Source organism: Crinia signifera, chromosome 1, assembly GCF_055691185.1.
Source record: "Crinia signifera chromosome 1, ASM5569118v1, whole genome shotgun sequence".
In the NCBI taxonomy this organism is placed as follows: Eukaryota; Metazoa; Chordata; class Amphibia; order Anura; family Myobatrachidae; genus Crinia; species Crinia signifera.
Window position 1 is genome coordinate 350,366,894 of NC_139217.1, and position 12,740 is coordinate 350,379,633.

General features: G+C 39.0%; 1 protein-coding gene across 4 annotated transcripts in view; it reads right to left on the bottom strand.

The window, feature by feature from the left end:
• CIT (citron rho-interacting serine/threonine kinase) overlaps positions 1-12,740 on the bottom strand; it is a 134,252-nt gene that overhangs the window by 2,949 nt on the left and 118,563 nt on the right. For 3 of the 4 annotated variants that reach the window (XM_083147027.1, XM_083147037.1, XM_083147054.1), the window contains 10 exons: positions 10,678-10,758; positions 10,108-10,243; positions 8,475-8,614; positions 7,178-7,270; positions 6,984-7,092; positions 5,219-5,347; positions 5,056-5,136; positions 4,107-4,185; positions 3,841-4,020; positions 3,171-3,471 (listed from right to left, as the gene is read on the bottom strand). In XM_083147027.1, coding sequence (XP_083003153.1) covers positions 3,171-3,471; positions 3,841-4,020; positions 4,107-4,185; positions 5,056-5,136; positions 5,219-5,347; positions 6,984-7,092; positions 7,178-7,270; positions 8,475-8,614; positions 10,108-10,243; positions 10,678-10,758 — 1,329 coding nt within the window. Of the gene's footprint in view, positions 1-3,170; positions 3,472-3,840; positions 4,021-4,106; positions 4,186-5,055; positions 5,137-5,218; positions 5,348-6,983; positions 7,093-7,177; positions 7,271-8,474; positions 8,615-10,107; positions 10,244-10,677; positions 10,759-11,012; positions 11,050-12,740 lie in introns of those variants that run through there. The other variant, XM_083147045.1, reaches the window with a different exon arrangement.

The window sequence follows — 12,740 nt, forward strand, 5'->3', positions numbered from 1 at the left end:
TGTATATAAAACAGGTACAATGTTGTAATCTTTATTATAACACCACATTACAGTTCACGTATTACAGCCTATGATAGGTGCTAGATAGTCAGTTAGAATAGACTTGTATTCACTATATCTTTTGAGATATAATTGCATTCCTTACAATCTTCTCCACACAATAGAAAAGAACTGTATGTTTTAGACCTGTAGGCGTAAATCAATACTTTTTATCTGGAGTGGTAACCCATGTAATCTTAATGAGTTTTGTGAAAGTCTAAATTGTAATGATTTTAATATTAACCTGACTTTTAACATCAGTCAGGAAGAAATATGCTTTTTAGATTTGACGATCTATATTAAAGACAATAATATTTGCACAAAAACTTTTAAAAAACCAACCGATTCTAACTCTTATATTGATATCCAGAGTGAACATCATAAACGGTGGTTAGAAAACATTCCTCTAGGACAATTTAAGAGACTTAAAAGGAACTGTGGGGATCCTAACATCCTCCAAGAAGAGATTGTTGTAATGAAAGATCGGTTCAAACAAAAAGGGTACCCAGAACAAACCCTAGATAAAGCCCTTGACGAATTAGAGAAAGTTGATAGAAATTCTTTGCTGATAGAAAAAAATAAAGTTGCTCAGGAAAATAAAACAGAATGGTCTTTTATCAGCCAGTACGGTAGCCATCACAAAAAATTGGAAAAGATTTTCTCCAATAATTGGAGAATCCTACAAGATGATCCTGTGATTGGCAAAATAATCCCCAAAAAGCCATCTTTTATATATAGAAGGGCAAAATCACTAAAAAATCAGCTGGTCAGAAGTGCTCTCATTGAAAAACCTCCAAGTACGAGGAATGTAGGTTTTCACAGATGTGGGGATTGCACTATGTGCAAAGCCACCACCAAGTCTAATATAGAAAGAAAATATACAGAATTTAAAATAAAGACAAAACCTACAAAATTAAAGATTTTATCACCTGCCATACACGGAATGTGATTTATTTTCTGGAATGTACATGCGGCCTAATATATGTGGGCAAGACCTCAAGAAACCTAAAAGTGAGGCTTGCTGAACATATATATAATATAAGAAAAGGCCTCATGAGTCATTCAGTCTCCGAGCATTTCAAAATGAAACACGGAAGCAATGAGAAGCACATTAAACGTTTTTTAGGAATCCAAGTAGCAAGAGACACCTGGAGAGAGAAGAATGTAGAAAAACTTCTCGCCCAGAGTGAAATGCGCTGGATTTTTAATCTTGATACCCTCACGCCACATGGACTAAATATAGATTTTGAGTTAAAGTGGTTTTTAGATTAAAGTATATTTTATATCTTTTATTCTGTATTTTTAACTCATGTATTTATATATATTTTTTTATATATTTTTCTCATTTCATATGACATCTGGTGGACTCTTACATTAAATATGGCCACATCAGGGATGGACTTAGCCTGAATGAAGTAGGGCTTAGCTTTAGATGTGGCCATATAATATATCCCTTTGCGCTGTCTGCTGGATTGCCAGTCTTCAAAATGGAGAATTGGGATTCAAGTAAAGGACCATAAAGATCCACATAAGAAGAGTCCTCATATAACTGAACAATCTATGTTATATAAGCAACCTGAATCGCCATAACGAAATGGAGAAAAAAACCTGTGAAAACTTGGATATGTCTAAGACGCAGTGGAACGCATCCAGGAAGCGCCGTGACACGCAAACGTCACTTCCGGTTTGTAATTTCCGGTCCGGTAGCACTATAGACTGGATGTAATCAGTGGAACGCATCCAGGAAGCGCTGTGACACGCAAATGTCACTTCCGGTCTGAGACTTCCGGTCCGGCAGCGCTATAGACTGAATGTAACCACAATACATGTGATTACACTTGCAGCATCTGCCATTTGGCGGAACCACGCTGTGGGTGTTTTTTTATGTGATGCATATGGAGGAGGAAGTTTCCCAGTGCACCAGAAAAATGTCACTTCCTGAAAACGGAGGTGTGGGATACAGGTGAATCAAATCACCTCATCCCACATAGTATAAAAACCCCTGACTTCAGTGTGTTGGCATCCACATCTGAAGAAGGAACCAGATTCCGAAACATGTTATGAGGATGCCAACACTCTGACGGGAGGACTCTGCTGAACATCCACTTATCCCCATCCAAAGCCTGTGCGGTGGTGCTTTATTCCTGCTACCCGGGATTTCCATCTAATAGCACCCAGCCCACCGCACCACCCTGGAATGGTGAGATAAAGTATCAGATTGCCCCGTCTAATTCATTGTACATGCACTTTTGAATATATATGCATTGTCACTTTGAATCCTGTACTGCTGCTGCACTTGCACTTTTGTGTTTCCATTTGCATTTGCACTTTTTATCTGTGAATTTCTTGTGAATTGTATGTTTTAATAAATCTTTATTCTGGTCAAATATTCCCCACTGTGGGTCCAGATCATTTACATATCCACTCCGGGCTATGTGCGCCTAAACCTGTTGACCTATCTCCCCATTCAAAAGTGTATATCCAAGAGTTGGTGTCACTCTTTATTGGCAACAGAGGGCTGCACATACCTCCGTAGTAAAATAGTGCGCACGGATACCCCCCTCACCTCCATTTTTTCTGTAAATCAATACTTGGCTGGTGTGAGTCAACACAATGACATTTCTCCCAGTAACTGTCCTACTGTAAACTAGTATTTCTCAAATTACAGTATACTGTGTTATATAAATATAGAGAAGTCACACAACTAGATAAAATAATTATAATAAAATATCATTAATAAACATGCAAATAAGTTGTTTTTAGCAATAATGGAAAAATTAGATTATAGGTGGTGTTAAATACTTAACCCTTTGAGTGCCAACATCTCTACGAGATGCTCAAAATATATGCTAAAAATGCCAACATCTCTGTGGAAAGATGTTCAAAATATGAGTGTCAACATCTCTGTGAAAGATATGGGCTAAAAATGGTTAAGTACAGTATCTTGGGGAAAAACTCCCAAGATCTACATATCCGTATCGTTAATGAATAATCTTTATTTGCTAGTTTTCAGTACTGGATTACATTTAAGGGTCATTAGTGTGGGAGGACATCTCCAATAAAGATGTATTTCTTTGAATCATACCACATTATGTTCCTATAGGGAGCACAGAAATAGGAGTTTATTATACCTTATTGACTTGTGAAAGCGGAGTTCTTACAGTTCCTGTAGGAACACGGCCTCTGTTGGTGTCTTCAAATAATCTTCCAGGTGACCTTTCTCTTCTGGTGCTTAGTAGTCTTCCTGGGGACTTCTCTCTTTCCAGCGGTCGCCCAGGAGACTTGTCTCTGCGCATCTCTGTCCTTCCTTCGCGGTAACGATGTGGTGTGCTAGGTTCCCGCACTAGGCCTTGCATTTCTCCTGGCACAGGGCTGGCAGCTATTCTCTTTGTTATGTGATCATTGTAGGAAGGAGGGCCTCTCTTATTGGGACTGTAACGTAGAGCAAAAGTAAGACATCTATAAATAAGGTTCTTTCTACATAGGACTACTGAAGTAGCATGAACATCTTCAGGGGAATGAGTTTTTTTTCTGTCAGTGGATATCATATTGTGTGAAATAATTAGTATGTGTCATCTGTTTGTACCTCTGAACTGTACATTCTGGGGTTTAAAGTAATTTCATCTTTTGAATAAATTGACATATCCTCTGACAGAGAATTACAACATGTTCCTAAACGCATCCCCTATTGAAAAAAGTGTATCCCTTGTACACACTGGGCATGTATCTGTTTGTTGGTACAGGTACTCCAACATGAACAGTAACTAGAATGTTTATATAAACTCTCCAATGTGTGCTTACCTCCGCGTTGTTGATGGGGCACGATGGAGATCACTTGCGCCGTCTTTGACCAGATTGCCCTTGCAGCAAATGACTCTCAGTTTATCCTGGTATACAGAAGCCAGATAAATGGCTCCAGATGAGATTGCTGGTCCCAGATACCGTGGGTTTGGGATATCTAAGTGGGCCCTGGCTGGAACACTGCAATAGTAAAAATTGCATGTATGAAAACCAATTTGAAATTATTATTGAAGTAGGTTTTACTAGTTTAGAAAAATAAATCTTACCCTAAAGCAGCACGTCCCTGAATCTCAATCACTTCCAAGGAGTTAAAATGAGTCACAAACAGGTAAGGATCTCTGTAAGCTAGAAGGGGAACAATGAGATCCGGCTATATATTAGTAAGGCTTGGTGTTCAAACTAATGGCATGCAAAATACAGGTATCCAGTCATTCGCTCTACAGGGTCTACTTCGACAGTCAAAAGATCAACAGCTATTGGTCAACAGTCAAAAGGTCGACTTGAGTTTTTCATGAATTTTTTTGTAGAAAAATTACTTTTCCATACTTTATCATCCACATGGACATAGAGTTAAAGCCCAAACACAATAGGCAACTTTGAGCTGAAAGCAACTCAGTCTGAGGTGCTTTCATCTCAAAAGATGCCCCATGTGTACGGGGCAGTGCTGATGCGTGCTCCCGCATCACCGCTGGCCTGGCCACTCATCAGCTGGTATTACCAGCAGATGATCGGCGGAGTGGGCGGCTTTCCATAGCATTCTGCTATGGAAAGTTGTCCACCCCCGGGAAAAATCGCCAAAACGGGCAGTATGCACTGTGTGTATGGATCTATAGATTCTAATGCTGGCCACACATCAGACCAACGTCCCTCCAACCATCAAATGTAATTTGTAATTAAATCATTTGTTTCCCAAATCAGAAAATGGACAACTGTCATTTAGACAATGTACTGTAGTTGGAACTATTTGATTTAAACAATTTCACTCATGAAAAACTCATGTTGACCTTTTGACCATGTCGACCTTTTGACTGTTCACCGTTTGACGGTAGACCTAGACTCTGTAGATCTAATATACTGTAACCCAAAATACATTCCAGTTTGTACTGTGTACCCAGTAATAAAATGCATTCCACAGGACAAGTACACAAAGATGTCCCCTTCATTAGCATAAAGCAGAGCTGAAGCAATATATAAGTATATTACATATGCCCTCACCGAATGCTAGAGGCAGCCGGCTCCATTTCAGGTCATCAGTACGACTCCGTCTTCCATAAGAATCGACAAACACACCGAACTCTGCAAAGACAGACATAAATAATAGTCACTGCACTCAGCACCAGCAGAAGCAAATGTAAGACACATAAAGTAATGCTGTTACCATGAAAGCAGAGTAAGTACTCCTCCCGCTGTCCTGTGCTGTTCACCTGCATTATAGCAATAGGAAAACTATTGGTCGAGGAGGCAAATACAGCAGAAGCCAAGGAATGGTCATTTTTATCCAGGAATTCTGGAAATACAAGAAAACGTGTTTAGCACATTGTTACTGCAAAGAACTCGGAACATTTCCACAAGCATTTATGGTAAATAGACAGTAAGTTTTCTCTATAGAACACCAAATATATGTATTTATAAGAACACAGTACAAAAGCGGTCACCGGTAATGGGCACATCTGTCTGCACAACCAAGTAAATACTCAAACAGATAACATTAAATCATTTCCGTTCCTTAGCTATATTGTGAAGATTGTAATTATAGGATAGTGCCCTCTAATACATGGCTGAGTAATTAGTCAGTTTGCTCACTGTAATCTGTCAATTGTTAACATTCTTCTGTAAAAGTCTATACCATATCCTTCACTGAATGTATTCACCAGACCGGTCTGTTATGAGGAGTTGGGTATGGTATGTCGACCATATCAACATTCATCCTGTAGGTGGTGTTGAAATGTTGACATGTTATAACTGACATATTATCCCTGGTGGCACACCAGTGACTTGCCTTTTCCTGAAGGCTGCAGTGGCTCCAGTGGTGTCTTCTGGGTCCACGTGACCATCACTTCCAAATCAAAACTCTGACTACCCTTTTTTTCCCCGTAAGTATAATCTACCCCTCTTCCTAGTGCTTAACACTAACCACAGCCTTAAATTAAACCCATACCTGCAGCCTTACCTGAATCTGCCTCCTCCAGCCTTACTCTAATGTTGACACTATGGGGGAAATTTACTAAAGGAAATTTGTAAAAAAATAGGTGTATTTGTATCCAGAAATACACTTATTTTTGACATTTACTATCCCGAAAATATGGCAATTCGTATTCCTATTGATAGCACATCAATACGAATACGAATTGCCGTATTTTCGGGATAGTAAATGTCAAAAATGAGTGTATTTCTGGATACAAATAGACCTATTTTTTTAAAAATTTCCTTTTGTAAATTTCCCCCTACATCAATGTCATCATTTCACCAGTCAATATTCTGAGAATGTTGAAATTGTTATCGTCAACATCCCTTTATATGTAGGGTATGCTATGACAGAGTTTGTTTTCACTTCAGTCAGTATTCATAGCGAACTATGTACCACAGAAGTAAAGCAACTCATGTCAGTTCTTGTATAATGGTATTTGCTTTTGGCACAAAAGGGCCAGTGTTCACAAATATCAAGTCAGGATGATGTCCAGTCATTAGCTGATGAGTATACACAAAGGGGGTTATTCTGGTTCACTCGCAAAGGCACAATCACTCTCTAATGAACAAAACCATGTGCACTGCAGGTGGGGCTGATGTAACATGTGCAGAGAGAGTTAGATTTGTGTGTTTTATTGTTTCTGCGCAGGGTAAATACTGGCTGCTTTATTTTTACACTGCAATATAGATATCAGTTTGAAGTACAAACCCTACCCAAATCTAATTCTCTCTGCAAATATTACATCTGCCCCACCTGCAGTGCACATGGTTTTGTCCATTAGAGAGTAATTGTGCCTTTGCGAATGAACCAGAATAACCCCCAAAAATGGAAAATAAAACAATCTAATTGTTGGGTAGAGGTTATCGAATTGGTAAGGTTTAGAAATGTAAAAATAAACGCATGTTAATCTTAAGATTTGGTCCATCTACAAAGAGGCTTACATCCAGTTTCTCACCTTCAAGAGTGTATTGCTTCATCTCGATCTCATAGAATTTGTTTGTTCCTATGATGATGCTGTAGCCAGTAAAATAGATGCAGCTACAGGGTTCTGATGTCTCAATTTCCTATAAAACATGCATGAATTTAATTTGATGAGGATTTTGATAAGGACATAAATTGGGTCGAGTGGGATAATAAATGTTCACATACCTTCCTGATGCAAAATTTGTTGAGACTTTCATTAAACCTTAATATAACAACTTTATTCAGCATTGCAGCACAAATGCACAATCCATTCTCAATCTACAAAAATATAAAATTAGTTATGTACTTCGTTATTTTAACGCTTATATTTCTCTAAGTACAGGTTGAGTATCCCTTATCCAAAATGCTCAGGACCAGAAGCATTTTGGATAACGGATTATTCCATATTTCAGAATATTGTTATATTTCAATGAGGTATCTTGCAGTTTTGTAGTACAAACACATCAAACACAAAAAATACACACAAATACAGTATGTTTTATTTGTGAATGAAAAAAAGGTTTCTGAATATGAATTCTAAGCAGTCATTGTCTTGCACATATTTAGTGCCAGTTACATATCATGTCCTTAGTAGTGCAGTTACAGATGTACCCAGTAGTGCCAGTTACATATCATGTCCTCAGTAGTGCTCTTACAGATGTACCCAGTAGTGCTTTTAGCAAAAAAAAAAAAAAAAAGGGATACTCAACTTGTACATAAGTAAATATGGTGACATTCATGCTTAACTCACATACAGCTTAATCATAATTCTATCCATCTTATAATAGAAAATATTTTGTATCCCTGCACAGAATCCTAAAATAATGTAACTAACACATGTGGGGTAATACGTAATAGCCTAAGAGATGCTTAATTTTAAAGCAGCAATCACTTACAAGGCAAAACTGCCCTGATTTTGCCTTGTAAAAGATTTCTGCTTCAGGATAAAGCGGTACACCATTAGCGCTTCATATACTACTGAGCTACATTTAAAAAAAAAAATTGCACCCAGCAAAGATCCAATGTTTTCTAAGCAAGACCAAATAGAGAGAAGCAACAGGCATACAATAGCAAAAATTCTATATGGCGCAGAGCAGATTCAGGTGGCTCATCCTCAGCCCTTTCCTGAAGTCAGGTTAACTATGGTATTGAGTAAAAATTAGATTAAAGTATAATTATGACCAAACTGCTGCGACATTACAGAGAAAGCAACATGTGTGAATTCAATAAAAAAACAATATATATGTCCTGTCCATACCCCCACAGCCCAGTGTTCCCGAAAAAGAGGAAAGAGAAACATCTTGATCCTGAATTTAATGAAGTCATATTATTTGCTTATTAGAAAATATATTCTCTGAACCCCTTAGGAAGCATACTTGGACATCTTATTCAAAGAACGTAGATGGATAAAAAACTGCACTTGGCAAAGACTAGTCACTCAAAATGCATAACTAAGTACTCTCTAAAAGAGCTATCAACTTACCTTTCCTGCAGCAAACAGATGACATCCTTTAACAGCCTCAAACACAGTGAGAGATACCTCAGGTTGTATTGGCAGATGTGATTGGGCCAGTGACTGCTTCACTTTCTTCACATCAATCAGACACAAAGCACGATCCTCTCCTTAAAACACATATAGAGACTTTGAATTTTTGCATTACCACGTTGCAATATATCTTACCTGAGTCTAGAATAGGGGACGTATGATTACCTTCTAGGTAAAGGTAGCAGTGAGGGCTAACCTTGACACTCCAGCTGTTGTTGAGCTACACATCCCAGCATGCCCTGCAACAGTTTTAGCATGGCTAAATAGTAAACCTGTAGCAAGGCATGCTGGAATGTTCAGTTCAACAACAGCTGGTGTGTCAAGGTTAGCCATCACTGCTCTATAGGATAAGTTTATAATTACTTATGTAATCTTTGCTCTTTTATCTACCATAATCATGCTCTTTAAAGGGGGAGACCACCTTGGGAGAATGTAGTGGTGGGTTACACTAATCCAGTGGTGTCAAATTAATGGCCCTCCAGCTGTTGTGGAACTACACGTCCCAGAATGCCCTACCACAGTTTTAGCAATCCATTATATAAAACCAGTGTCAAGGCATGCTGTAATGTGTAGTTCCACAACAGCTGGAGGGCCATGAGTTTGACACCACTGCACTAATCCTTCCTCTTCCCCTAAGGTAGTGATGGCTAACCTTGACACTCCAGCTGTTGTTGAACTACACATCCAAGCATGCCCTGCTACAGTTTTACTATTTGGCCATGCTAAAACTGATGCAGGGCATGCTGGGATGTGTAGTTCAACAACCGCTGGAATGCCAAGGTTGGCCATCACTACCCTAAGCAATAACCCTTTCCCATCAAAGTCTGACCCAGGATTTAGTAAACTGTTCCATGCAGTGTCTTTTGGATGGTGCTTGGAGATGTCATCTCTATGCCCCAGGAAAACGGTCAGATTGGAACTGCTGGGGTGTGACATCTGTCCATTAGGCCACATCCCCTAATGAAAGTTGCCCATGTCATGCTGGGGGCAAGTCCAGTAGTGCACACATTTTACATGGCTGGTGCTGCTGAAAGCCCTACCCATAATTTAAACTCCTTACTAACTCAAATAGAATGGTTTTAGCTCTGCTAGCATCCACTATCCCATCACAGACTATAAAACATTGTGCGGAGGATCTACATGGGTACACATGAAAAGCAGACAGGGGTGTGTTCCAGTGTAGACATCTAGTGCTAACATTTGCACAGAATATAATGCACTACATATCCGTCATTTTATTCTGCTCATTTAAGCCCCTTCTTAAAAAGGGCTAGGAGATAATAATCATGCAGGGAATAGGTAGTTTCTGTTCCTCTTCAGCAACAGATTAGGGGAACTGCTCACTCCATTCTTCAAAATGAATTCATTTTAAAGCAATGCTCTCACATGGGATTTGAAAACACATTAAATATATATTGTTCCCATGTAGTGATCTTTTAAGCCAAATACATTATGGGATTGTAGACAGGTGTAAACGCTGTGAAGTGCACATTTCAGTGTTTAGCAATGTGTTTTTTTCCTTATCAAGTGTCAAACCCAACACAGAATGTATCTGCATATAGTAAGTTACCTGCTATAAGTAGGAGTTTCTCCAGCTCTTTAACAATATGAACCTGAAACACTGCCCCCACGCCAGGGATGTGAGAGAGCGAATTCTTCAGCACATTGAGTGCATACAGGCCTTCTTCTGCACCGACTAGGACAATCTAAACACACAGCAAAACGATTTTTACAGCAGCCAGAATGACTGAACGTTCCTCCACCCCGTTATTTTCAGTGACTCGGCTTCATAAGTTTAATATGCCAGAGAACACTTCAATATAACCTTCACATTTATTTTTCAAATGCAAAGGTGTACAAAAAATAAAAAATGATCCAGGGTTAACATTTTTGTTTTTTAACCCTTTGAGTGCCAACATCTGTGAGAGACGTGCAATATATCCAATAAAGTTGCCAGCGTCGCTCACATTTGTTATATAAAATTCAAATACAAAATAATGTGTAAAAAAGATTATATTTCCTACATAAGGTAAACATTACGGTTCATTATGATGTTTGTTTGGCAATTTTCACACCAATTTTGACAAATTCACTTGGCACTCAAAGGGTTAAAAAAAAGCAACAGTACACATGTGCCTACCTGCTCGGTCAGTGGTATAGTGCAATTTATTTCCAGGCGATCTTCTCCTTCCAGTTTCAACAGGGAATTTCCAAGCAATTTCTGTGGGTAAAAAAGGGCTGAATTATGCAGAATGCTGCATTACATGTACGCGTTTTGAATGTAAATTACTTCATTAATGAATAAGTAAAAATCTAAAATGACATGCTGCTCACACATCCAAACTTTACCAATAGGGTATAACACAGTGACAGTGACAAATAAGGAGAGTGAGTTACAGCAGCAGCCGCCAGTGTCACAAGAGGTAACAAACACAACAGATTTTTGTCAAGACTAAATATCCGCATGATAATTACCTTTTCTACAAAACATGTCACCTCCAATATACTCATCCTGATGTCATAAAAAGAGCAACATACAGTTATATACTAATCTTACACAAGGGAGGTAGCAATATGATGCAATTACATAAATCTGCGCGACCTACTGTTCTTTCAATAAAAACGGATCTATTGTAATGGTCAGCAACAAAACAAAAATGCTGGAGCACTAAGGTGACACATTTGTGTTGTAAACCGCAGTATGGCTATAAATTGTAGCATCTGGGATCAAAATGAGGATTTAGTGCATGCCCTGGTGACATTGTGGGCACCCTTTTACCATGGAAGGATTGAGATGAAGCTACAACTAAACTCCCTCTGTGACACACCACAGATAATGAGTGTAGGCCTAAATGGGCTTCAGAGTTTTGTACGCTATAAGGCCAACCACAATAGTGATGCACCTTACTATGTGTCTGATGCTGTGGGCATGTGGACTAATTCCATCCAACTATTCATGCATGATTTTTATAGGGGTAGGATAAAACGTTGCACCTACTGTGCCATCAACTGTAATTTGTAGGTAGACAAGGAAGAAATGTGTATCCTAGAAAATAACTGTTAATGTAGGTACACAGCAGAATAAGGTTACCTGGGCACATGGTTTGAATGTGTTTAATACTTGCACTCATGTTTATTCAAGATATTGTAAAATGCTGTAGCAAAACCCAGCACGCAATATTTCCCATTGCGATAAGTATGTCTTAAGATCTTAAATGATGTTACTGCATTCTTGTTTTGTAGTCTGTTAAGTGCATCACAGGAGTGATGCACTTTTCCATACAATAAATGACCTTGGGGGTCTAGACCAAATCCCTACATTCTAAACTGAACTGTAGACAGTATTGTATTCTACTAATGTTGGTACAGTATCTTTTGAAAACTACAATTTAGGAGCCTGGAAGCTGCAGAGAACACAGCATAAATCATACAACAGAAAGCAATGTTCTTAAACATTATCTAATCTGCCTGTGAGTCTTCTCTATTTTTATGCATCTAGTGCCCTCTGTCACTAGTGTGTGGTAGTACAAAAAAGAATTTGCTGCATTTTGTATTGGTTACTTTCTGTTACAGTGTTATAACCAACTTGATACTATAGGTCAGTGAAGGCCACCCTTTGACTCTCAAGCCTCTTTTCTTATTGAGAACCCTGCGGCAGTGCCGTGGGTTCGGGAGCCAGCACGCAGCGGAGTAGCACACCATAACTGTGGACTCAATAGCAGCTGTCAGCTCTTACACCTGCCCACTGCAGCACTGACACACCGCTGAGTACTCTGGTGAGACAGGAGGGTGGGGTGTGCCTTTCCCGCCTTGGCAAACCTAGCCCTCTAACATGTATAAAATGATACCAGCATGGACCCTTTTAGTGGCCATCTTTATTATAGTTCCCCAGTGGTGTGTTTATGCTGCAAGAATAATATAATAAGGTCTCAGATTGTCTGATGTTTGGCATTTTGTAGTGCTTAAATGGATTGCCAAAATTAAAATAAATGTGTCAGAAGGTGTTATAAATACATTAAATGGGCTGCTGGTTTAAAATAAAGCTGATACAACACATACAAGTGCTGCTAGTTTAAAGCTGAGGTATCACAAGATGGTTTTATATAGCATAAAGGTGCTGCTTGTAGGTAGGCCACAACCCATTTTAAAATGGGGTGTGGCCGTGTGGGAGCTAGGCCACACCCATTTTTTAACGGTATCGGC